This window comes from Pelodiscus sinensis, chromosome 4 (genome assembly GCF_049634645.1).
Source record: "Pelodiscus sinensis isolate JC-2024 chromosome 4, ASM4963464v1, whole genome shotgun sequence".
In the NCBI taxonomy this organism is placed as follows: Eukaryota; Metazoa; Chordata; order Testudines; family Trionychidae; genus Pelodiscus; species Pelodiscus sinensis.
In genome coordinates this window covers 73,893,326-73,918,634 of record NC_134714.1, presented here as the reverse complement: position 1 = coordinate 73,918,634, position 25,309 = coordinate 73,893,326, and the positions used below count along the sequence as shown (strand labels likewise).

The following is a 25,309-nucleotide window of genomic DNA, read 5'->3' as shown; positions in this document are numbered from 1 at the left end:
AGCATATTTATTTTTAAGGTAAAAGCATTGCAGAGAAAGCATTCAAAACAGTGCTGTCCCCACTCCAATTGAGGACTCTGGAGTTCCAGTTGACCAGGAACTGGTCAGTGGGAGCTGCAGGGGTGGAGCCTGCAGACAGGTGTTGTACATGGAGCCACCTGGATCCCTGCAAAAGGGCCATAGGGATGTGCTGCCCACTTCCAGGAGTGGTATGTGTCCAGAGAAAGCAAGGAGCCTGCCTTAGCTCCACTGTGATGCTCACTGGGATTTGGAGCTGACCAAATAAGTGCTACCCAGTTGGAGCCTACACCCAACTTCCAATTCAGTCCTGAGCCTCCTCCCAGAACTTGCACTCCTCCCTCCCCCTCCTGCATCCCAAAAATTATTGCCCACTCCTGCTTTATTCCATGACATGACTTGAAACCTGAGAGTGGTCCGGGATATTAACAGTGGATAAGTGAAGTGCTTAATAAATGTTTTATTTGAATAAAAGCTCTAACTGCTGGAGGAGAGCAGGGGAAGATGGTTATCAAGCTTTTCTATGCAGAGAGAGGTCACATTTTATTTTTTGCAAGTTATTGTTAGAAGAAAAAAAGGATAACTGAGATTATTCATAAATCCTTGATTTTTTTTTTTTTTTTTTTTTTAGTTTTCACCCCTTTATTGAAAAGTATAGTTTTCATTTTCCCCTCAAATATAATGTTAAGGATTCTAATAGCAGTTACATGATTACAGAGCAGTTATGGCTTCTTTTCTGTTTCTTTCCCAAGGTTTGTCGAGTTGCCTATGAAATCATGCAGACTTTGCATCCAGATGCTTCAGCATATTTCCACTCTTTGGATGATATCTACTACTTTGGAGGACAAAATGCACACAACCAGATTGCCATTTATGCTCACCATCCACGAACTGCTGATGAAATCCCCATGGAACCTGAAGATATAATTGGTGTGGCTGGAAACCACTGGGATGGTTACTCTAAAGGCATCAATAGGAAATTAGGGAGAACAGGCCTGTACCCATCGTACAAAGTGAAAGAGAAAATTGAGACAGTGAAGTACCCTACATACCCAGAGGCTGACAAATAGAACAAAAGAAGGAGAGTTGTTGTTCATTCTAATTGGCTTGAACCAACCAACATAAAGGCTTATATGGGATTTGAATTCACATTTTAACATATCGTTAAAATGAAAGCCTTTAGAATTCAGACTGAATAAGAAGCTTGGAGCAAATGGACAGGCCATTATTTGAACTTCTTGTTGAACTTGCACTCTCACACATGCGTGTGCATACATCCTCCCAGGAAAACTGTTGTTTTATACTATTTGTCTCTTTCAAAATTTGTCCGTCATTAGTCATATGTGAGCTTTGGGCTCTCTTCTTTGCCATTAATTGACTATAATTCTCAGACTTATAACACTGCCATATTGTGTAATTTGAGTGACATGAACACATTTTGTATGTGCGGAATTTACAACATGGTGCCTATATTTGAAAGATCTGTGACCTTTTCAGAAGAGCCATGCCCAGTTCCACTGATAGGCAAGAGTTGATCTTTAATTAGTCTTGTCATGAGTTTCAACCAACAGATTAAAAAATCAGACTCCATATATTATCTTTGCAAGATTCTTTTTTTAAAAAAAAGAACAGTTCCATCGATTAGTTCACCTCAACATTAATAAAATAAAGGATACATCCAAACAAAGTATTCACTGTCTATTAGGAACTTTTGTAAACAATGCCATGAACAGATCCTTTAGTACTGTATGTTTCTGGACATTGTCTTTGATAACAAAATAAATTTAAAAATGAGTAACTAAAGTTTTATAGATTATTAAATATTAATTGCTCAGTTGAATAACCGTGAATGGGCCACTGTTTCTCAGTGACTTTTGTGAAGAGTGATTTCACCAGAACGGTTACAGTGACTCTGAATTTCTTGTAGACATCTTTTTCTCTAGGTCTCTAACTTTCCATCATCTCTATTTCTCCTCTGAAAAATAAATGTTCTGCTAGGGAATTATAAACACCAGTTTTCTATTTTGGCATTGAATGCAATCACCTTGAAATATCAGGAAAATATAACGTATTATTTATAATACTGGTCATCAAATATATCATTTCAAAAGAATGGGCTCCTCTGTATCTAGTAAGAGCTGGACTTCCCTGTTGCTGTAGCGTGATTGAGAGAAATCCTAAAGTTTAATTAGTTTGTGGAACTAATCTGGCTTGTTCCCATTCAACAGTTCTTTATTTTGGAAGCATGGAATTAACTCTGTGTAAGGCAGGTTCCTAACTGCTTTTGTTAGCCTCTCCACTAATTTAACAATATTTCTGGCCTTGTTTTTCACATGCATAGTGAAGGCTAGAGGAGACTTTATTTTTCTTAGCTTTGTTCATCTTCCTTAAACTTATGTGGAATTACAAGACTGGGAAACATAGTTTTAACTTACTCAGAAATAGCTCCGTTGTTTTCTGAGCTCAACATGAAAATTAGTGCATAGTTAAAGTTTAACCTTTTTGGAATCCCTAATTTGTTTCATTTCGCAATAAATATTATACTTTCTATACAATATTTAGATTTTGTAAAAAAAAGTCTATATTGCCATAGATTTTTTCTAAGCCCTTTGCTTAGAGATGCAGACGTTATAAGCTTTCCACTCATCCCTTGCAGAAATAATGTTCACAAATGAACAAAAATGTGAAGATTCCTGAGGAGTGAGGTAAGGCATATACAAATATCAGGCAGGACATGGCAGCTGAGACTGCACAGCAAAGCTCATGATGTCATAACCAAAGAACCAGAAACAGTGGTGATGTGAGAGAAATATTAGCCAGACTTTAGCTAGCAGTTGAATAGCAAACTGTAAGACTGAGGAAAAGTATGGCAAGATGTATGTTACTTCTTTTAAAGACCCGAGGAATGATGAGTGAAGCACTTGTGTAAGCACTGCCCTGAAGATAAGACACCAGCTTTCCTATTCCAACATGCTTCCTGTCACATGAACCTTTCTTTTCAGAGATCTGTTTCCTTCAAGAATACCAGTTAGTTAGTTCCCCAGCTAAAACAGCAAAACACAATTCATTTTAGAGTAAACAAATAAGTACTATGGACTTGAGTTATAGTTGCCAGAAAGCCTCTTTATACTACCAGAATTGCATAGAGTTCAGGAGTAAATACTGTAGCTTATGGAATAGAGAGAAAACAGAAATGGAATAGAGAGAAAAAGGTTGTATCTATTAAATACCGATAAGGGACTTTAAAGGAGCATCTCATGAAGGTACTAGAGACTAGTTAAGTTATGTAATAATTACAAGCTGTACTTAGTTCGATAAAGTCTGAATTTTGTAGAAGTCTATTTTGTTTCTCTGTATCAGACCTCCAAGTCTGACATAGCCCTGTAAAGACAGAATCATTGGCATAAAACCCAGTCAAAGTATAGTTCATGTACTCTGACACAAACTAGTGTGTTTTAATTAATTTCCTTTTAATTTATTTTAATATGCAACATAATTTCCTTCTTTTGTATTACATATGCAGTATGCTTATTATTAGAGTTGGGCAAAGTTTTTTGGCCAGAACTTTTTTCACCTAAAAATGCATATTCATTTTGAGTTTGTGTCGATGTCACTGAATTGTTTTGCTGGGGGAAAACAAAATTGAAAAAGTCAGAATGTTTTAACATTTTTCAAAATTAAATGTTTCAATATTTTATTCAAAACATCTTTAAAAATTACTTCAATTTTATTAACTAAGTTTTAAAAATTTAAAAGCTCAATTGAAACAAAATGTTTTGTTCAACCTTAAATGGTTTTTTAAAAATATTTTTAGAACAATCAGTAAACCAAAAAACAAAAGTTATTCTCACAGCTCTAATTATTGCATCTTTTGTAATAATTTATTTTCCACTGAATCTAGTTGTTACAATTTCTTCCTAAAGGCAATCTTCCTTTGGTTTCTTTCCAGGTAGGCTAACAAACATTCCAAACATTAAGTGAAGTAGCCATATGTATTGCTGAAGACTGACTCCCTGAAGCTTCTCTAAGGTATACAGGGAACTGAACTGCCCCTCTCATCTACCAGCATCAACTGTCCTAGGCCCATTGACAACTAATACCCAGAATTACATTGCATGGGATTCTTCGATACTTTTCTGCCAACACCATCAGCTGCTCTCTATAGGCATTATGGATTTAGTCATATTGGATGATATTTTCCTCTCCAGGGGAAAAACTCTAGATTGCCTGACACATAACTTTTCCTGTTTCGATGTGTCAGAAAAGAAACTTAAGCTTTCTTCTTTGATGAAAGGTACTCCATGGTGGTCAGGAAGTTCCCTCCCATGTTTAAAACTTGTTCTAGGTTTCTTTGGATGCTTGAGTTCTTTTCCATTTTCTCTCAATTTCCTCCAGTATCTGCTTACAGTCACATATCAGAAGTGGGTTTTTTGGTTGTTGTTTTTTTGTTTTTACTTGAAATAGCTGAACCAGTTTAGAAAACCTCAGAACATGAAAATAGAATCCTTCAGATTCACTCTACTTGCAGTTGGACAGGGAGTTTTATGGGCATCAAGTGGACATGTGAATGCCAGTTTATGCAATTCATGTTCAGTACATAAAGCCATTTTACATTTGGCTTTTCATTTGCCTCAGATGTGTTCATAAGTAATGTTGCTCACATCAGCAGACCTCCCACAAGAGAATTTAGTGTAATTCTTTATTTGGATGACTTTTTATGGGGACATTCTTGGGACCAGTAGTACTGGAGAGCACCAGCTTTAAGTTTATTTGTTTTCATATTGAGCAAAAATAAATACAATTAAAAGAAACACACCAATAGAGTACAGATTAATTTGTTGCAAATCTGTAAGGAACATGCACTAAAGCCCATGCAGCAGAGAAAGCATGAGCTCCGTGGGAAAGAAAAATCCTTTATAAAAAAAAAAAAACTGCAAGGAGTTGGGTTATCCTTCACAGTATTCTGAACGCTAATCTGGGGGAAACATGTCATAAAAATTGTAGTAGTTGAACCATCAGAGCAGCATAACATTTCCAAGCCTGCTAAGGAATTTGCTTCTTTCATTTGTCTTGAATGAGACAATTCCCTTTTTGGTAAAGTCCTATTCTGTCATCTTAAAGGCACTATTAAATCGCTCTGAAATTGTTCAAAGAGAGTGATCCCTAAAGCTTGAGATCTTCCAACAGAGCTTCGGTAACTTGGGAATCCTTGGCATAGACGTATTTTCTATAAAATATGTCAAATGCTTCATTTTGGCGGTGGGTACCTGAACCCGGTAATGTTGGGCTGCGACATGTTTGCTATTACATGGAACTTTCCCTTGAGTTAACCTTTCTTTCCTTGATGTTACAGCTGCTTCCCACTAGACTCCTCTAATAATAATAATTACCCTAGACTGGCTGACACTGGCTTGCTATGCAAACCTGCTGATACTCACCCAAAGGGTAAAAAAATCCCTCTGCCTGTAGACCAAAATGTCCTTTAGCATGGTACATGAATTCCCTCACGCCCAAGTACCTGAAGTTTCTACAGGAGCTTCAGAAGAAAGTAGGCATCTATAGTGCTGCTTAGACCCCCAGTTTGCACCTACAAAAACAGCACTTTTTTCCTTTCTAGATCAGTTATGCATGTTGGTGTGTTTTCCACCTGTTGCAGGCTAAGGCTTTTTGTTTCTGTTTTAATTTGGTTTTAAGGTTTTGTTGTTGGGGTTTTTTTCTAGTTAGATAAGTCAAAATCCCAGCTACAGGTTGACCCTCCTAAATCTGGGATTCTCTGGTCCAGCAACATCCATGGTTGTTGCAGAGCCAGAGGTGTTGCTGGACAAAAGAGCCCTGGAGCTAGTTGAGGCAACACAGGGACTGGGGAGCCTTGGCTGGGCCAGGAAACATCTGGGGACCCCCCAGCATCAATGCGTCCAGATGGTGGCCAGGGAGTCTGTGTCAGCAGGGCCAGGTCACCGGTGAGTCTTGGCCCCAGCCTGACAGCCCCGCTGCAGCCAGGGATTCCCAGTGACCTTGTGGCTCTGGCAAGGAGCCCCAGGAAATCCCTGGTGGCAGCAGGGCCGGAGTGACTGGACAGCCTCTGCCAGGGAATCCCCAGCTGAAATGGGGCTGGCAGAGGTGGGAACCCATAGAATCCCCAGTGGCAGCAGGGCAGCCCTAGCAATGTATTGGAGTGTCTGGGCGGCCCCAGCCAGGAACCCTGGGGAAAACCCTGCAGCAGCAAAGCTGGCAGCAGCCAAACAGTCCCCACAGGGAACCCCAGGAAACACTGGGGCAGCGAGCAGGCAGCAGGGTGGGGAGCCCTAACAGGCCAGCATTAGGGTGAGTGATAGGGCAGGAAGCCCCACGGACAGGAACCCTGGGGGCAGCCAGCAGGGGAGAACTGACTTCCCCTGGTCCGGCAAGTTCCCTACTCTGGGACAGCTCAGGTCCTGAGGGTACCAGACCAGGGAGGTCCAACCTGTATTGTAGATATTCTCCAGGAAATGTACAGGAGTTTACCTCTTACTCCCAGAGTTCAGACCTTTGCGCTAAGCATCTTAAAGCATCCAGCAGTAGCAGGCCACACTGGGATCCTCCATTCTGGTGTTCCCTAATCCAGGACATCTGAACACGGTCTGAGCCTCCCTTCAGAACATTCTGCTTGGCAAATTTGCAGTTCCCCTCTTTGAGGTAATTTCTGGATAGTGATCTCTTTTGCTAGGGAAAGTACAAAGACAGAAAACTTCAAAGGAATGGATTCCCTTTTTCATTCTCTTCTAAGGCCTGCAAAAAAGCCTCATGATCAAATGAGTCAGGGACAGTATCCCTGAGATTTACAAGGTCATAGAAGCTTTTTGTCTAGTGAGACCTATTGCCCATTCCACTAGATCCATAAACAGTTCCTAGGCTGGAGAGAAAGGGATCTCTGGTCAAGCTTCGCAAAGCTGCCACCTAACTTTCTCTGCACTTCTTCAGCTCAACATTAACAGTTTATTGCACAGGTGTCTGCTGATACAGTCCTTGACTACCAAGTGCTTACTGTAGCACTTCAGTGAGAGGCTCTCCCTTTGGGTGAGTGGGCAAAGAGTCAGAAACCCCCATTCCCTTTTATCCACCTCTGCCAAATTTAGGCTTCCTTGTCTAATCACCCTCAATTTTCTTGTTCTCCCTCCTCATGGTTTTTTTTTACAGAATACAATTATAAGATTAAAACCCATCTTGCATCCTCACTTACTACCTCAGAGAAGATAGTGTATACTCCTAGTCAACATAACTTTCCATAAAATAGGGAAGCAGAATAGGTCACCAGATAATTTTGCGAGAGAGCCCTAGAAAATGAGAAATGCCTGCATTTTTTTGCTATCTTGTCTATTAGTGGGTGAGTAGAAACTCAGCATTCATGCCATCTCAACCAAGCCACCGACAACCAATTAGCCAGGATATGGGAATGTAATTTGTCTATCCACTTCAGCATGTTATTGGAGAATAGACTGTGACATTTGATAATGTTAAATATGTAATCACTGTGTAACATCTATAAATTTTTTATTTGATTTCACTTGAGAGTAACGTAAGCACACTGAAGCGGCAAACTGAAGCATGTGGAATTAAACTGACAGAGGCAGTGATTTTTTCTGGCTTAGAAGGAGTTTATTGTGCACTGGCATTTTTAAAAATTTTAGCTTGTGAGTAAATTTTAATTCTGTAAAACTAGACCAGTCCCTTAAGGCTGATCTAACTGAGTTTTCATCTATGAAACCCAAGAAATTGTGTCGTGTGATAAGGTCTCTCAGGCCTTCTTGCTTACTGCTTGGGGCATCAGCATCCTGACACTCATCTGCTCAAGCCAGCTACCCACTGAAACCCGTATTCCAGAAGCCTAGAAGGGACAGGAAGAGACACTGATCAATCAGGACCTTGCAGCCCAGTTAAGAGAGGCTTGTCTGCTACTACTTCACCCAGGATTGTGTGAGACTGAGTTAGAGGAGAAGCTGCTCAGGGCCAGTTCAGAATGCTCTGGACTTGAATCTGAGTACTGCAAATAAGGTTTGGTTTGTGTACAGATTCAGACTGCCAGATTCTGATTTAATTTTTATTTTACTGAGCCCTGGTCTATACTAGGTCCTTATTCCGAAATAACTCCCCCCCCCCCCCCTTTGGATGTATAAGTGGTGCATCCACACTACCAAGCCTGTTATTTCAAAATAATGGGCTGTGAAATTCGAACTCTGTACTCCTGCTTTTCACAAGGAGTAACACTAATTCTGAAACAGTAATTTCAAAATAATGGAAGTGTGGATGCTCAGGTGCCACTAATTTGAATTTATTGGCCTCCTGGCAGCCTCCCCTAGCTCCCAGTGCTTCCTGAGGCTCTAAGTTTGACATAGCATGTCCACATTAACGGAGCCTTCCTCGGACTAATTTCGATGCTTCCCCATAGTGAGGACACACTAGTTTGAATTTGTTAAATCAAGAGTTCTTAAGTAGAATTTAGTAATTTCAAAATAGTTTACTAATGTAGACATGGCCTAAGTAAAGACTGGTACTGGTCTCCCTGCTTCAAGTAGGCAGCCAAAACTTCTGGACAAAGGCAGGGAGCGCCTTCCATATGATGATGCAAAGTAGTCTCACCTATGACATTCAGTAGCTGGAATTAATAAAGCATTACATAGCAGATTTGAGATACCCAAATATAGGAGCTTTTGCTTGCTTGCTTGATTGTAATAGAGACATTTTCTAACCAAAAAAAAATTAAAATACCAAGAGATTCCCTAGATGCATGTATGCTCTTTTTCTGCTACGTTAGCCATAAAACAGGTGCAAACATGTTAAGATACAGGAAATTAAGTCTGAAGCATAACATAATTTTGTTTTGTAGTATTTTGCTTTATTGCCTTTCGGTTAATATGCTGCTACCTATAAATTTCTACCATGGCTCCCTTTGCCATAGTAGACGGCTGTCAAGAAAATTATAAGAACCGGTCTCAATAGCGCTGTCCCCTCCTGTTATGCCTGAGAGTACATGACATGAGTTTTGAGTAAAGTGGTGCCTTTCTTTTAAGGTTTGGAGAAGGCTTTTGGGAATAGATAAGTGCCTCATTCAACTCTGAAAGCAGCATTCTACTGCTAGGGGCCAAAAGCTGACAAAATCCTATTCTGTGAGCTTTAGCCAGATACCATCTGCTTCGGAATCCCTATTGCACTCATCTGTTGTAAGCAGAGCAGTGCCTGATGTCACTGGGACTCAGTTATTTGAGGGCTTTGGACATCAAAATAGGTAATGGATAGATTGCTGGATAGGGAGCCAAGTATGTGGAGCTTTGGAGAGATGTCTTAATGGACAGCGTGTTGACCTAGCTTGTTCCTCCAATTTCATTCTTGAGCATAGTGCATTGCAACTACCTATCCTGGAGGTAGCAAATGTGTAAATCACTGTGGCCATTTCCACATCTAGTAGGAAGAGATGAAAGAGAGAGAGAGAGACACACACACACATATCTGCTACTGCCGCCCTTTGGATATCTAAGAGTAACAGCGTTGATTATATTCCAAGATTGTGTATTTACCTTGACAAGGACAAATGCTCTCAAATGAGGCATGGCATAGTTTTGGCTAATGCTTTAAAGTGTTTTGCTCTTCCTACCAACATTACCCAGGTCGGTTTTAATAAGTTGCATTTTATCCAGGAGATTCTTTTCCACGGGTTCTGGGATAGCTGGGAGATAATGTTGTCTATATTTCACATGAAAAATACTTGGAGCTGGGCCATCGTTGGCATGCTGCTAGCGTTGGAAACCACAGTGCATCATGATCTCCCTCATTCAGCTACACCCACTTCTCCATAAAAATCTTTCCCCAAGTGCATGCTTTATTCTTCATGTCTCTCAGATTGTGAGATGTGTGGTGTAGGGGACATCTTTATTTTGTGTAGTGTACAGCACTGCACACATTGTTCCCACTAAACAAACCATCATCAGAGGAAATAATAAAGTTACCATAGGCAACTGAATGAACATTAGTAAATGGTGGAACAAACTTCCTGAGTGATTTAGTACTCTGTCCAGGCTTGGCAATATGAGGACATATCTACATTGTCTTCGAAATAATAAATACTTGGATTTACTCTGACTTCCAAAGTAAAACAGACACAGGGATAGACTTTTTTTTCTGGGTTTTTTTGAGTTTTGGTCATCTAGCTCAACTGAACAGAAGCTTCTCACCAAGAAACCAGTTGAAATCAGCTTATACTGCACAGGACAGATTCCTGATCACACAGAACAAACATAGACAATCAGGGACACAGGAACATTTGATATGAGACTTTACATTTATGAGTTATCCAATGAATTGGATTCAGATTTGACATACCCTGTGAAGAAAGCCTGAAAAAGTCCACAGCTATTCAGATGAAGAGTTGGAGTGGCTGGAGAGGAAGAAAATGTCTGTGCATCTTTTGCAAACATAAGCAATATGTGAACCAAATGACAGGCTTCATGATAGTGGTTGGAACTGTAACCAGTCCTGCCCTGAAATACTTTTGCAATTTGAATAGTTGGTACAGATGATGAGTTGATCTTTTCATAAGCTGGTACAGTTACCTGGAAAGTTTGGTAACTACTGTCATATGATAATTTGCATAACGTAATACTTTGGCAGTCATATTAATTCCATAAACGATTTTTTTTAATTGTGACATTTTTGTCTTGGATCTTTTGGAGTGATCAATAAATGATACATAAAATCATGATCTATTTTAAATGGGAACTATTTATTAAAGAAAACACCTTACAAGTACAGACAAACAAGCCTTCATATAGCTTGAGTTCCAGCTTTGTGTCTGTTGCTTACCGGGCACCCCATCCTATCTATGAGAAATCAGGGCCTCCAGCGGAATCAGTTCCTGGCCACCCTAATGAGAGGAGGTGGCCTGTTGCAGGCTGTCTGATTTATTGATGGGAAGGATTGACAGACCAGCTCTGAAGCCCAGCAGCCAGCAGTTCAGTGGTTGCTCAAAGCATTGCACTATAGCTGTAGTAATTCTTTCTGCTTTATTTCAGCCCTGCTCCTGCCCCATATCATTGCAGGTAACTTGGTCTTGACCTTTGGTGCCAATTTCTGACTTTTGACTTCAGCTCTGACCCTTAGCTCTGGAATCTGGACCCTGACTTCTGGTTACCAGCCCTGGCTCTAATCATGAGGCCTGACTCCTCCTACATCTGCTAGCTGAGTGCCCATGTCCTTGTAACTAACACTATATGAAATTTTGCACAGCACACAGAGCCATCCAGTGACTGGATAGTATAATGCAAACAAACATATTACAATTAGAGGAGTTTTAGATAAGCAGCTGAGTCTTTCTCCTGAGCTAATCAAATTGTTTTGAGGGGAAAGCTCCAAAAAGCATGAGATAGGAAAGGACAAAAAGCCTCTCTTAAGTGAGTGGATTTTTGTGGAAGAAAGCCTTAGCCCGCCAGCCTGGAGAACTTTATGGGAAAGAGTTTTATTCTCCCAGTTTTTTTCCCCAGAAGAGAATGTTGGGCATAGGTTTCATCAGCATTATTTGGCTTCTAAAGTATCGATTACTTTTTTTTGTCTTGCTGTTGTTTGAGGCTGATTCTTACTGATCTCACTGTCATTACTTGTCTGACTGGATGTAAAGATCCTTGTATATTTAAAGAATGTGAATGTCCCTAGCTACCATGTTTCTGATGTCCTTAATAACTGCAACATCCATAGCATTTCCCTCCAGAGTGTATTGGGCATTTCTCCCACCTACCAATTCTAATGAATTTCAATGCACCATTGTTAACATGGGATCAGGACTATCTGGGGCAAGAAGTAGTCAACTGCAGTGATTGGGACCCATATTTCATAATAATTTTTCACTGTTAGCTGTTGCTCATTTGTAAAATACAGTAGTCACATTACCTATAATGTAAACTGTATGTTTATGCATTTGTGTCTCAGCTCAGCAGTGCTTTCCCGTTTACAATGATTAGGTACTAAAATAAACCTAATACTTAAGCTTCCATTTGAACTGCTGTAAAAACAACCCCATCATACAGCTGGCAATGAGTGGCTGAGATGCTTTCCTTGCAAATGTCATATCTGACTGAGCAGAAACAATTTTCAAGAGGTGCATGCTTGAGAATTACAGTGCAGGGATATAAATGTTTAGGTTATAACTGCAAACTCTGTCAGAATTACATTTGTGAAATGGCCATATTCATAATTTGAATGAAGGCCTATGCTTAGCATATTTGTTTCTTCACCTGAAATAACCATTTAGCCAAAAATCTCAAACCCACATACATTTGAATTTCACATGGCAGGCTATTGCTCTAAGAAAGTCTCTGACAAAGAAAAGGCCTAATGATGGGCTGAGGGATGGAGATATATTGTTCACTTGTGTTTATTGTCCACATATGTGTTTTAATTATAGCAATATTCTGATTTCTGATCTAAACTAAAGCCACATGCCATGATGACTAGATCAACCTTTAGTCCACAATACTGTCGTGGCCACGTTTTATTTTGATGAGGTTACATTTAAGATGTGCCCCCACAAAACAGGAAAAATAAGAAATGTTTCCAACTAGGAAAGGAGCAGGTGTGCAAGCACAGCTCCCGTTCAAAGAAGCATAACTTGTCAATAATAAAGTGGTGAGCGTGTACTTTTAACTCTCTTTTTACACCAGCTACTCATTGTCAGCGTTCCTCAATGGTTAATAAGAACAGGCTTTGCTTAGGTAAAGAGGCAATGAACTGAAATGGATCTATCCAGATTAGCTCTTCACTGAAGATCTTCTAACAGCAGGGAAAGCTTCAGAACGATGTCTCATAAAACAGAAGTCTCAGGGAGGAAGCTGTGTTCATCTGCAACTTTAAAAACAACTAGTAGTCCTGTGGCACCTTAGAGACTAACAAAGATATAGGAACATGAGCTTTCATGGGTAAAACCCACTTCATCAGATGAGTACTTCATCATGGAACAGAGGCTCCTATGTGTTTACTGGTAGCCTATATACAGGAAGTGAGGTATCTGGTTATATTCATTCTTGTAACTGGCTTAGTTGATAATTCTGAGACCTTTCATTTTCTCCGGGAGTATGAAGTTCTTCGAGTGCTTGCTCATGTCCATTCCAGTTAGGTGTGTGCGTGCCGCGTGTACGGATTCCGGAGCTTTTTCCATTAGCCGTATCGATTGGGCCAGGCAAGGAACCCCTGGAGTGGTGCCGGTATATCATATATACCTCTGCTGACCCTCCACCCCCTCAGTTCCTTCTTATCGCCCATTTACCAAGCTGGAGCATTGACTACACTAATAGTCCTTACCCTTAGCTGTGTGTATAGTTATCTCTTAAGTGTTTTCCAATATTTGTTTAGTGGTTAGCTATACTGAGGGTAAATAGTTTTGTAGATAAGGAGGGTTTCTCCCCTCTGGCCTGTCCCAGGCTGGGGAGGGGATACCAGAGCCACAGAGGTTCAAGCCTGTGCAAAGTGCTTGAAACCTATGCCCTGTGGTGATCTGCATGACTCTTGCTTGAAATGTCTGGGAGAGGCCCATCATATAGAAAACTGTAACAACTGCAAGAGTTTTAAGCCAAGGAGTAAGCATGATAGGGACTCTAGACTCAAGCTTATCCTCAAGGAGTCTGCTTTGCAGCCGCTAACACAGGAGCAGTTACTGTTGGTGCGCAGTGCACCATCCTCAGTGCGGGAAGCCTCAGTGGCACCAGCAAGGCACCAGACCACCTCCTCGAAGCCCTCAAGGCACCGGTCACAGTCCCTGGCACCAAGGAGAGCTAAGGACCCCCAGGGGCAGGTCCCTGGAGAGGCATGGCCACAAGGTGCACCCTAAGAAGGGGGCACAGCCTCAAAGACACTCCAGGATTTTCTCGTACTGCCAAGGTGACAGCACAGCTCTTCGCAGAGAGAAAGTCCGGTACCGGAGGGGACTTTTGAGGAACTCCACCAACTGTTGGCCCCGGAAACTTTCGACGCGGCATGGGAGCTTATCAAATTGACCTGCCTGCATGCTAAGGACTTGGCACCACCAACATCCACACCACCATCTCTGGCACGGCTTGAAGGCCTTCTTAACATGCTGGCGCCACAAGTGGCTCCAGGTCTGCCTGAGCCGGTACTGGCACTGGGCCAGTGGGCGGCACCCACTTTGGCACCAGCACCGGTACCAGAACCTGTAAGATGGCAAACACCCATGCACCCATCAACAGCATTGGGAGGACTGGCACGGCAAAACCCTCCAGCACCACTGTGGTTTACGGCTTCCCAATCGGCACCTCCAGTGCCAGCGTATAGAACCCACAACTCTTCATTTCAATAGCCGAGAGGATGAAGGGCTCACTGGTATCAGCCCAATGCCTATCCTCCTGGATCCCCTCCTGCAGTAAGGAGAGCTACGACAGTGCGGGTAGGCTGGCGCTTCCTCTGACAGTGCACTCTATGTGGGCGCAGGCGATGTGCACAGCATTTCTCGTGCATGTTCTGATCCTTGACATCTGTAGGGCAGCCATGTGGTCCTCTGTTCATGCCTTCTCAGAGTACTACGCAATTGCTCAGCAGATCAGGGAAGATGCGGCCTTTGGGAGGGCTGTGCTGCAGTCTGTTGCAAAGTAGGCTCTGACCTCACCTCCTAGGATACTGCTAGGGAGTCACCTAATTGGAATGGACATGAGCAAGCACTCAAAGAAGGAAAAGACGGGTTACTTACCCCATAACTTTAGTTCCTCAAGATGTGGTGTTCATGTCCATTCCAAATCCCACCCTCCTCCCATTCGTCGGAGGACTCCGGCAAAAAGGAACTGAGGGGGTGGAGGGTCTTCAGAGATATATATGCGCCGATATACCAGCGCCACTCCAGGGAGCTCCCTGCCTGCACAAAGGATACAGCTAAGGGAAAAAGCTCCAGAATCAGTGCATATAGCATGCACACACCTAATTGGAATGGACATGAGCAACACATCTCGAAGAACAACAGTTATGAGGTAAGTAACTGTTTTTTTCAAGGCCCAGTCCTGCAGACACATGCTCCTGGGTGTTATGACTCATAATGTTTGTGGGATTTGGCCATAAATATTTCCCCTTCCCTAACAGAAGCTTTTCTGGCTCTATATGGAAGAAAAATTCCTCAGATCATCACTAACGGAAACAATTTTTCTAGCCCTTAAGAGTTTGCCATTCACTTCTGCAACCAAAGCTGCTCACCTTGCCCCACTCTCCTGCTTCCTAATGTGCTTTTATCAGTTGTTGCTGCTGTTCCCTAATCAGTTTACAAGGAAATTAACAGAAGTAAATTAACAAGACAAAGGAAAAACAATGAGAGAGGATATTTTTCCAAGGACTTCTTAATGCAGCAAAAATGACACATCTATTCTTCCTCTATTTAACTTTTTTCTAAATCTTAAATGTGAATGAATTTTGCTTGGATAATTGCTTCTCTGTACTGAGCTCTGTTTTTTTCCTAAAAGCGTCAGAGTAGGGTCAGGGGAGATATTTTCTAAAACTCACAAGTGACTAGGTAAAGCCTGGAACATCCCTTACTAATTAAGAGCCTAATAATGAGAGTTACTGATAACTTTCTATTCCCAGGCATGTCAGCATGAATGGCAGATGCTCGGCACCACTTATGATCAGAGTCTGTATCTCTGACCATTTTATCTTTGCTATACCTCTTGTGTCTATAGCCTTACTGCATTATGCTTTGAGCCTGTCAGATTACACACTAAGCAAAATTTGGTCAGCTTATTACTGGATGAGTTACCACTAGGGAACCCCAAGATACTGCAAAAAGAAGGGTTAGCAATTTAATAGCTTGTCTTTTCCCCTCTCTATCAATAGAGAAATTATGTCCTCCCATGGTGTTAGGCAGAGCTATGCTACGGAAATGCTGACTTTCAGATGAGACACTACATAGAGCTCCAGTCAGTACTTAGCCTATGTCTGCACTGGGAAGGTTTGGCGACAAAGTGCTGTCGACATGCAAAAGGTGGCAAAAGTGAAAAACGGCCAAACTGGTTTTTTTGCCTCCCACTGTCAACATTTCAGGGCCACGTTGCTAGCTCTCCTGTCGACAGATAGAGCAAAACAATGTGGGTAAGCATCTCAGAGTGCAGTGTTGTGGGAAGGCAGAGCTGATCCCTGCACTGCTGCGGATTCTCTGAGTTCTCCCACATTGTTAATTGCAGGGAGCAGCATAATAAGTAGCTCTGTGAGCTCTCTGGCCTGAGGAATATCGAAGTAGCATAGCAGTCTCTTCAGCCTCCCCCCACCCCCATGCTGCAGGAGTCTGCCTGCCTCTGTGTTTCTAGTAGGGCAGAACGGGATCATCCTAATGATTTGCCCTTTTGTTTGTTCCCCAAATGGAGCAGCTCACTCAGCTGTCAGATACTTCCTGGAACTTTGATAGGGGATGGGCACATGCCCGCAGAGCTACCAAACTAAGCACAACCATCAGGGCATGCATTGTGGGATACTGGCAGAAGTCAGTTCTCTCGACAAAACCAACAACAGAGTCCACACTGGCTCTTTGTCAACAAGAAGGGAGGGGAATAGACACAAGTTTCTCACAGTGGTAGAAGTTTTTTGTCACCAAAAATGGGTGTTTTTCCCAATAAAAGTTGCATTGTAGTGTGTACGCTCTCATTGTTTTGTCAACAAAAGCCAGTTTTTGATGGCAAAACATGCCAGTGTAAAGAAGGCCTTACACTAAATTATTCAGATACCGGCAGGTGGTGTTGAGACTGTAGACTGGATTTTGCTAATTTTCAGAGATTCTACTACTGTGGCTGACAGTATGTGCACCTAGTTTGTTAATAACATTTACACAATTTTCTTTGAGAGGGCTGGAAACAGCAGCTTTACCAAGTATAGATAGAAAGGAGCCTCTGCCTGAGCCAAGTTGATGAGAGCTGTATTGAGCATGATTCAGACAGAAATCTTTCTTTACATTTCTACACATTGTGCAGTCATTTCAGATACATAAATGCAGTTGACTAAAGTAGATTCCAAAGACATTTGCTCTGTGGCTGGCACTAAAACTTGTGATGTGTGTATCTGAGCTCCTGAAATTATGGGAGAGCTGTGCCCTGATAGTTAAACCAGAGGGCCCCAAGGGAAGAGCCCTGATCTCTCAAGATGAAAGATCTCACTCCATTAATAGTATCTTCTCTCTCCTTGGTTTAGCAATGCTGGTTTTACCAAGAGGGCTAAAATAAAAATAGAACCTTTAGTAGATTATTCTGTGAGAAAAATGGGACAGGAGGTGAGAGAGCAGACCTTGTCACAATGCAAAAAAAAAAAAAAAAAAAAGACGTTCTTGCTCTTATTTAAAAAAAGGTTGAAGAGAAGAGATCAGCACAGCATTCTAGTGAGTGAAACTCAGTGTTGCTGAAGTAAATTGTGAAACCATGGTGAATAAAAGTAGCTAAAATAAATTGTGAACATTCCATGAAAAATGTATGACCTCTACATTTACTGAGCTGTTCAGGCGGGCAGAGGGGCTTTCTTAACACTGCACTACAGCACTTTAGTCCCTTTACTGCATTTATAACACTTTGTAGAAAAGCTCTCTGATGCTCAAATTAATTCAATTTTGTCCCCTGCCCTCCTAGTGTTATTTATTAATTCATCAGCTATCACTTATTCATGCAGTGGTTCTCTCTTTCTTTCTCCATTCTGCAGGAACCATATTGGTCTCTGGAACATGAAAGTGATTAGGGAAATGAGTCCAAGTTGGGCATGTTCCTTGTGGGCAGAGCCTAGGAGTGCTGGATCTAAATGTGGTCATTGGAAGAGGGAGAACATACTCAATTGCTCAGTGTCCAAACTGGCACTTTGGCTGTTGTGAAGCACAGAAGTTCCTCTGAAGATGAAATATTCAGAAACCAAGAAATCCAGGTTAGAAACCAGAGTGATAATCACAGTATAAGTAGGTAGATTCTCCGGGTGTTCCTCCACTCCCATTTGCTATTCCATCACTGCTATTTTCAGCATCTCTGGGAGAGGAAAGAAACTTGGTCTATTAAGGTACTCCCGTGTTTGTAGGCTGGATATAAAAGCAGACCACACAATGCTGAAATAACCATCAAACCAATATTTTGTCCAGTTGCAAGTATGAAGTGACCATGAAAGTGAGCTTCATATCATGGGAGTCTGAACAGGTGCTTGCAATTTTTAAACATCCAGCAAATAGAAAGGAGGTTCTTTCCTTCTTATTGCTTTAAACTCTTGTGTGCATTTGTGTTCATAAAGATCCAGATTCTCTGCTGCAACCAAGATGTGCTCACTGCCATAGGAAGCAAGTTATATGGGTCTTGTGCCCATTTTCCATTAATATTTAGGAACATTGGGCTTATATCTTCAGAGCTGTCCTGTCCATTGGACCAGACCATGGAAACCACCCCAGCCCCCATGCTTTGGAGGGTCTGGCACTTTGAGGGGATGCAGGGTCCAGGGGGCTAGCAGAGGAGTTGGGGGAAGGTGGCACCAATAGCAGCAAGCAACCTGGTCACAGCATTACCTACTCTGCTCCATGCAACCAGCTCCTGGCATTGCTTGGGTCTGCTTCTCAACTTTCCAAAACTGCCAGTGTGTGACCTGAGTATTCAAAATGTGTAACAAATAACTGAATTAAGGGCTAGTTGTATTTTGTTGCATGTTGTATCATAATTGACACATTTTAATAGATTTTAAGGTTTTTAATTAATGACTGAGGAAATCTCATGGATTTTAATGTTAGTGTTTTATATTTATTCTACTTCTAATTTAATGTTAATAATTGACAAGTTGTAATGTTTATTTTAAACATTTTTTTAATTGAACAGTGGTTTTATTTTTTTTAAAGTAACAATCCATGTTGTGCTGCTGCTGGTAGTGGTGCTGCCTTCAGAGCTGGGGAGCTGGAATGCAACAGCTATTGACCAGGATCCCAGCTCGGAAGACAGAGCCAGCAGCAGCAGCACAGCAATAAGGCTGGCATGGCATGATAATACTACAGTTATTTCTGAACTCCTGGAGCTGGGCACTGCCTTCAGAGCTGGGCACCTAGCTAACATTCAGCTGCCCAACCCTGAAATCAGCACAGAAGTAAATGTGACAACACAGCAACCCACCTAAAATTACTTTGACGGGTCAGCACTACCAATCTGAGAAATGCTGATCTCCCTTCTGAAATCTGGATAGTCTGAGGTAAAAACACCCAAAAGACCAGATTTCATGGGGTAAGAGACCAGATTTCATGGTCTGAGACTCATTTTTCATGGGTGTCAATTTGGTCAGGCCCCACTAAAAATGGTTCATATCTTGTTTTTGTCTTACTGCAAAGGTAAGTCACGGAGAAGCACATCAGCAGAGATGCATAACCCTGAGAACTGACTACACTCTACATTGAGAGTGGACTTAAGGCAGGAGTCTCCAACCTTTTTAAGCATGAGATCACTTTTTGAATTTAAGTGTAATCCAAGATCTTCCTCAAACCCAAATACCCTTCCCTTGCCGCCTTTGTGCCCCTTCTCAGAGGCCTCACCCCTGCTCACTCCATCCTCTCTTCCCCTGTCCTCCCTCACTTTCACCAGGCTAGGGCAGAGGGTTGGGGTGCAGGCTTTGGTCTTGGATTAAGGGATTGGAAGTGTGAGGGGCTCTGAGCTGAACTTGGCTCAGGCAGTTGAGGTGCCGGAGGGGGTTCTAGATGCAGGCTCTGGGAGGGTGTTTGGATGCAGGGGTGACCGGGGCTAAGGCAGGGGCTTGGGTTACAGGAGGGGTTCATGACTGGGGCAGAGTTTCAGGATGTGGGCTCCAGCTGGGCACTGCTTACCTCAGGTGGCTTCTGGCTGGTGGTGCAGTGGGGCTAAGGCAGGCTCACCACTACCATGGCCCTGCACCACTCCCAAAAGCAGCCAGCAGACTCTATCCCAAGTCTTGTTATGCCCCCTCTCTGCTCTGTGGAGATAGGATAGACAGTGGGAGAGGGGGCACCTTGACATCCGTGCCCCTCTTTTCCTCCTCTGCCCTGCACAGCAAGCAGAAAGCTCCTGGGGGTGGGAGGAGGCAGCTACAAGGCAAAGGGCAGGAGGTTTGCATCAGTAGGGGGAGGAGCAGCTGAAGTGCCTGCACTTGATAGCGTCTTGGCCAAACTAGTCAGGATCACCTGTCAGAGGCTCCAAGATCTACCAGTAGATCCCAATTTATTGGTTGGTGACCACTGACTTAAGGGATTCAGACCTTCACTGCGATGATATTGCTAATCTGAGTCTTACTGCAAAATTTAATATTTTGAATTTCAGTCACTCAGACAGCTTCTCAGACTGGCAGCTGGAAACCCACAGACCTATTGTTTAAAAACAGTCATGTCTTATTTTGCTCTGTAACATTAGCCCTTAGCATTTTTAAGTCCTCCAACTACGTTGTTTATTACTTTACTTATGGAAGTATTTATATTTTTAGAAGCTGAAATGATTTGAGTTCTGCAATTAGATCATGCTTTGAAGTATTTATATTTTTCAGCTACCTTTACAAGGAATGGGGTAATTTTTTCATTATTAGTTTTTAGTTTTGCTCCTACCAAATACATTTTTTTCTGTTGTTGTTGTTGTTGTTGTACACTGTGGATGACTCTCTTTCTCTTCTCCATGGAATAATTTCCTTGGGGGGAAGGGGGAAACAAGTGAATTTGTTTGTTGTTTGATTGGTGCTTTGTGTGCAGTTTGTGGTTTCCAGAGTCTATTTGGGGACAACCAGTTGTAAACGGTCAAGTTACAACCGTTCGCACTTACGACCAAAGCGCCCATGGAGCGGTCGTAAAGGCGGTCCCCGAGTTACGAATGCGACCCGCGCTTACAAACAGCGCGATCGCGTGTAACTCAATGGGGTCGAAGTTATGAATGGATCAGGTTACGGCTAAGTGTTTGGTCCATAACTTGTTCGTAACTCGTGGAGAGGCTGTAGTTGATGGAAGCTACTTGTGTGTGAAATGTCGCCTGATAGACCTCATGGTAGAGAAGATCCAAGGACTAGCAATTCAGGTCCCTCTGAACCCATCTGACCCACAAGATAATCACCATCTGTTTTCACCCCTTCAAGAGATCCATTGAGCAGGTTCACAGATCTGATGGCAGAGAGAGAATCTCACATCTGTTCTAATGGTTCTGCTGGAGCTGGCTAGGTTCCCATCCTCCTCACCAGAGGAAGCAATAACTGCATCATATTCCTCCCCATCAGTTGACTTCAGACCTTTCCAGGAGTTTCTAAGGACAGTTATAGGAGAACTCTCAGTACCATTGGAAATTGTAGACTTGCAGCATAAACTTCAAATAACCTTCACAACTCAGCACCAAAAAGAATACTACTGACAATTAATGGTAAAGATGCTCTTATCTTTTACAGCTGTATTTATTTTAGTTGGTGATGAGAACTTCAAAGAGGATGAAAGTTATAAAGCAAAATGGTGCAGTTCTTTTATCCAATTGAATCAGTTTTCCTAGAATCGAATTTCCCAAACCAATCACTGGGATAGCATTAGTCATGTAGATGATTCCTCCTGTGTAGATGTCCCTTTTCTTGCCTGTCATGTATAGTGGCAGCAGAAGAGGAGAGGGGGAGGCAGCTCGGTTGCCTTCACAATATCATCCCTCTCTGTGCTCTTGAATTTATGTTGCATCCATGCCAAGTTCAGGGATCTGTGCTTCAGAAGGGTTGGGCAGGGTGGAGAAGTCCAGAGTGGTACCCATGCATTCCGCAGCCCCACATTGATGAAACACTTGTTCAGGCAGGGTCTGAAGAGCAGGTGACAGGAAAATGTCTCCTCACAAAGTTGTCTTTGGAAATGTTTTGCTAAGAAATGAGGTCTTAGTGTGTCAGTGCCAGCCTATGGCTATATGTTAAACATTGAAAAAAAGAAATCTATAAATGGGAATGAGCTACGCAGGAAGTGGTTGATGTATGTGCCTTTCGTTTCTGAATTTCAATTCTCTCTCAGCTCACAAGTAAAAATTAGTTGGATGACCTTGCACGCGTGTATGAACCTTTCTCCACCACAAGACCACCATATTTGTTACAGTTGGCCATCTACTTCAGGAGAGGCAGCTGGATTTGAACATCAGAGGTACTACAGATTATTATTAAGGTGCATTGGCAGACCTGTGTGTGAAGCCCAGGGCTGGAAGAATAGGAGGTTGTGAAAGGCATGCTTGAGCTGTATCCATGGAGCTGCTGTGAAGATATTGAAATGGAAAAGCAGAAGTTATTTCAGGTCAAGACTGAGTTAGGTGCATCACCAGAGCTTCTGAGATCCAGGTTTTGAACTAGTTAAGCATCTGTAGTTTAGAATAAAGTAGTTCAGCAGAGTTATATGGGGCAAAACTTTCATGCTTTCTGCCTGTCTAATATTTGACTTTAGCCAGCATTGTCATACTATAATACGATAATTTAATTACATTTCATGGCCCTAACAGTCAGTAAAACACCTACCACTCTGTTATATTTATCTATTATCTAAAAACAGAGAGAGAAGTGTGTGTGTGGGGGGGGGAGGGGGAACCTAATATTTATTATAACCACTGAACTTGTGGAAAAGGAGACTATTTCTGGATAAAATCCAATTAATATGTCTCACTTGTTTTAATGGATTAATCTGTAATTCATTTTTATCATTAGTACATACCTTTACTAAATCCTCTACAATGCATATATAAATGTGTGTGTGTTTGTGTGCATGTGCACACCCCACACACAGAATATACACAATATAGTACTTTCCTGTTCCATTTCAGGATTTCAATGTGCTTTTCAAACACTAATGAAAATAGCCTTAGAAACCTTGTATGAGGTAGGTAAATATCCCCATATGACAGTCTCAGCACTAGACTGAATACTTTGTCCCTACTCTTGTGCCTTTCCTGGTGATAAGGCATACAAATACAGGAGAGTCTGGACAGTGTTTTTTGTGTGCAGAAAAAAAATTCATATCAGTCACCATGGTTTAAAGCTTGGTCCCATGAAAATCAATATTAGGGCTCCCACTGACTTCAGAGGATTTCATTCCATAGGTTCACATTGAATGCAACAGCAAAGACAAACTTTCCAGCAGTTCTTCTACTGAGAATGATGGGACTTTGATGGGTACTTGAGTAAAGGTGGCAGGAAAACTCATCAGGGGTTTCTCTGGAATGAAATAAGTGGGAATCTTTCAAGATGAGCCCCTCACTCCTTACTTGTTGGGTGTACCCGAAAATCAATGTAACTAGAGACCATGAATGGGCCAGTCTCTTAATAGGTGTGTACTTGCAGAAATACTGAACAGGAATCAGGACAAAGCAATGATGGAAATGGTCGTTTTCAGCTCGAAGCCAGCTTGAAGCCTGATGATAGAAAGTGGAAGGGAATGTCTGGAGGATTGGTTGAAACGATAGAGAACGCTTTTTCACTGTTTGTAATATGAATTCTTCCAGTCCTTACCATATAGTTTTATGCCATTATTCTGCTTTGATTTTTGGAATTACCTGACCTCTATAAAATAAATGCACTATAAACATCTTTTCTCAACATGCCAACTTACTCCAAAGACTGTAGTGATTTTGTTTTTCAATTACTACCTCTTTGAAAAATGCTGCTGTAGTGGCCTTAAAACAAAGTTTAGAGCTGTGCTTTCCATATCAGGAATTACCCTTTTCCATCTGCAGTGTTGTAAATGTGAAAGTTCAATGGATTGTGGAAGAACAGGACTGCAATAAACACCCCCGAGATTACCTGTGCTTGATGCATCTTCTCTGCTTCCTGCTACATTGCCACTCAATTTCTTTCAAAGTCAATTATAAATTGTGCATTGGTAGTAGAAAAAATAAAAAGCAGCATGTCAATTCCATTAGGATGGATTTGAAAACAGCAGATCTAATGGATATGCCTTACAAAGTGCTTGTGTGTCAGTCTTTGAACCTTTCATGTCTAATGCATTGAAAATCTCTTGTGTATATGGCTTTTGTGCTCTTTATTTTTCTTAAAAATTTAGGTTAAACATTTGTAGCTGTCACAATACTTTATAAAATAACAAGTAATTAATACCGATATAATATTGTACTTGTAGGCACCTCACGATGTTGCTTGATTAATCATGGTTTGTCTTCCTCTCTCCTTTTCCTCACTCTCTTGCTTGCTCTCTGTTTGTTGTGTCTCTCCCTGCCCAATTTAATTAAAATAGGTTGTGGACTTGGGTAATTGGAAAGATGCATTTTTGTCCATGTCCGTTAGATCTTTCTTAAAAGCACCATTTGTAGGAACTGTCTTTGTTATTGTGCCTTGGAAATGGTTTTGCTGTTGAGCTGAAGCAGAAGGGTATTGAGAAGCAAATAGAGGTTCTTCACATTTCCAATTGCCTATAGGAGTTAGACCAACCTTCAAAAGGCATCTCAGAAAAATGACATTGATTTATAGCTTCTTTTCTAATTCTTTACTATTTGCAGTTTCCTTCCCCATCTCCCTCTTACTGCTGCACTTGTGGGCGGGGTGGGTTGGTTGGTTTGTTTGTTTGTTAAAGAACCTGGAAAGTAACAGTTGATTCTAGATCAACACTTTCCTTTTGTCTCTTTCCTCTTTGTATTCAAATGAAATCAAAACAACAGGACTTTGTGTTTACTTCCTTCTGTGGGTATAAACTCTGGAAACAAAGAGTCGCACCTGCAGTTGGTGTCAATGGGCATGGCTTCATTGAACAGACACAGTAGTTGAGGAGCTGGCCCAGTGTATGTTTGTAAACAGCCCCTATTGAGCCAGCCTGGAGACTTACCACGTAGTTGCAATTGCCAACACTCAAAAGTTGAGCAATATTTAAAGTTACAGTTGCCCCCTTGCACATCCTATGCATTTTATGGTATGCATCAAAGGTTTATGTTTAACTAGCAAAAAAGTTAATCTCTAACTTCCAATTGCTGGATTTCCCAGTGTTAATATTGCACTATCACTACTTAGTTTTTTAAGGAGGAAAAAAAAGTTGATAGAAATATCTGGATGTAACTGTCTTGCAGCTCCTTTGTACTACATTTGTCTTGCCCTGCTTTAGGAACTTTTGACTCAACAAGGGTCCATGTAATCACCAGTGAATGCAACTGGAATGAAAGCCATCTATTTTATTGTATACCTATAGAGGGAAGAAAAATTTCTATGGGTCATTCTCACAGTACAATTTTAAAAAGTCATAGTCTGACATTAAAACAACCATAGGCACTAGTCCTCAGTGAATGCAGATGTTCTACATCCAGGTCAACTCTAGTGTTTCAAACTTCAGCGCTTTTGGTTA

At 41.7% G+C, this 25,309-nt stretch overlaps 1 protein-coding gene across 5 annotated transcripts in view; it reads left to right on the top strand.

The window, feature by feature from the left end:
- FUT8 (fucosyltransferase 8) overlaps positions 1-3,212 on the top strand; it is a 176,086-nt gene extending 172,874 nt beyond the window's left edge. For all 5 annotated transcript variants that reach the window (XM_075927433.1, XM_075927431.1, XM_075927429.1 and 2 more), the window contains one exon: positions 771-3,212. In XM_075927433.1, the coding sequence (XP_075783548.1) occupies positions 771-1,088 (318 nt within the window). In that variant the 3' untranslated portion in view covers positions 1,089-3,212. The remainder of the gene's footprint in view (positions 1-770) is intronic.
- The last annotated feature ends 22,097 nt before the right edge of the window (positions 3,213-25,309 follow it).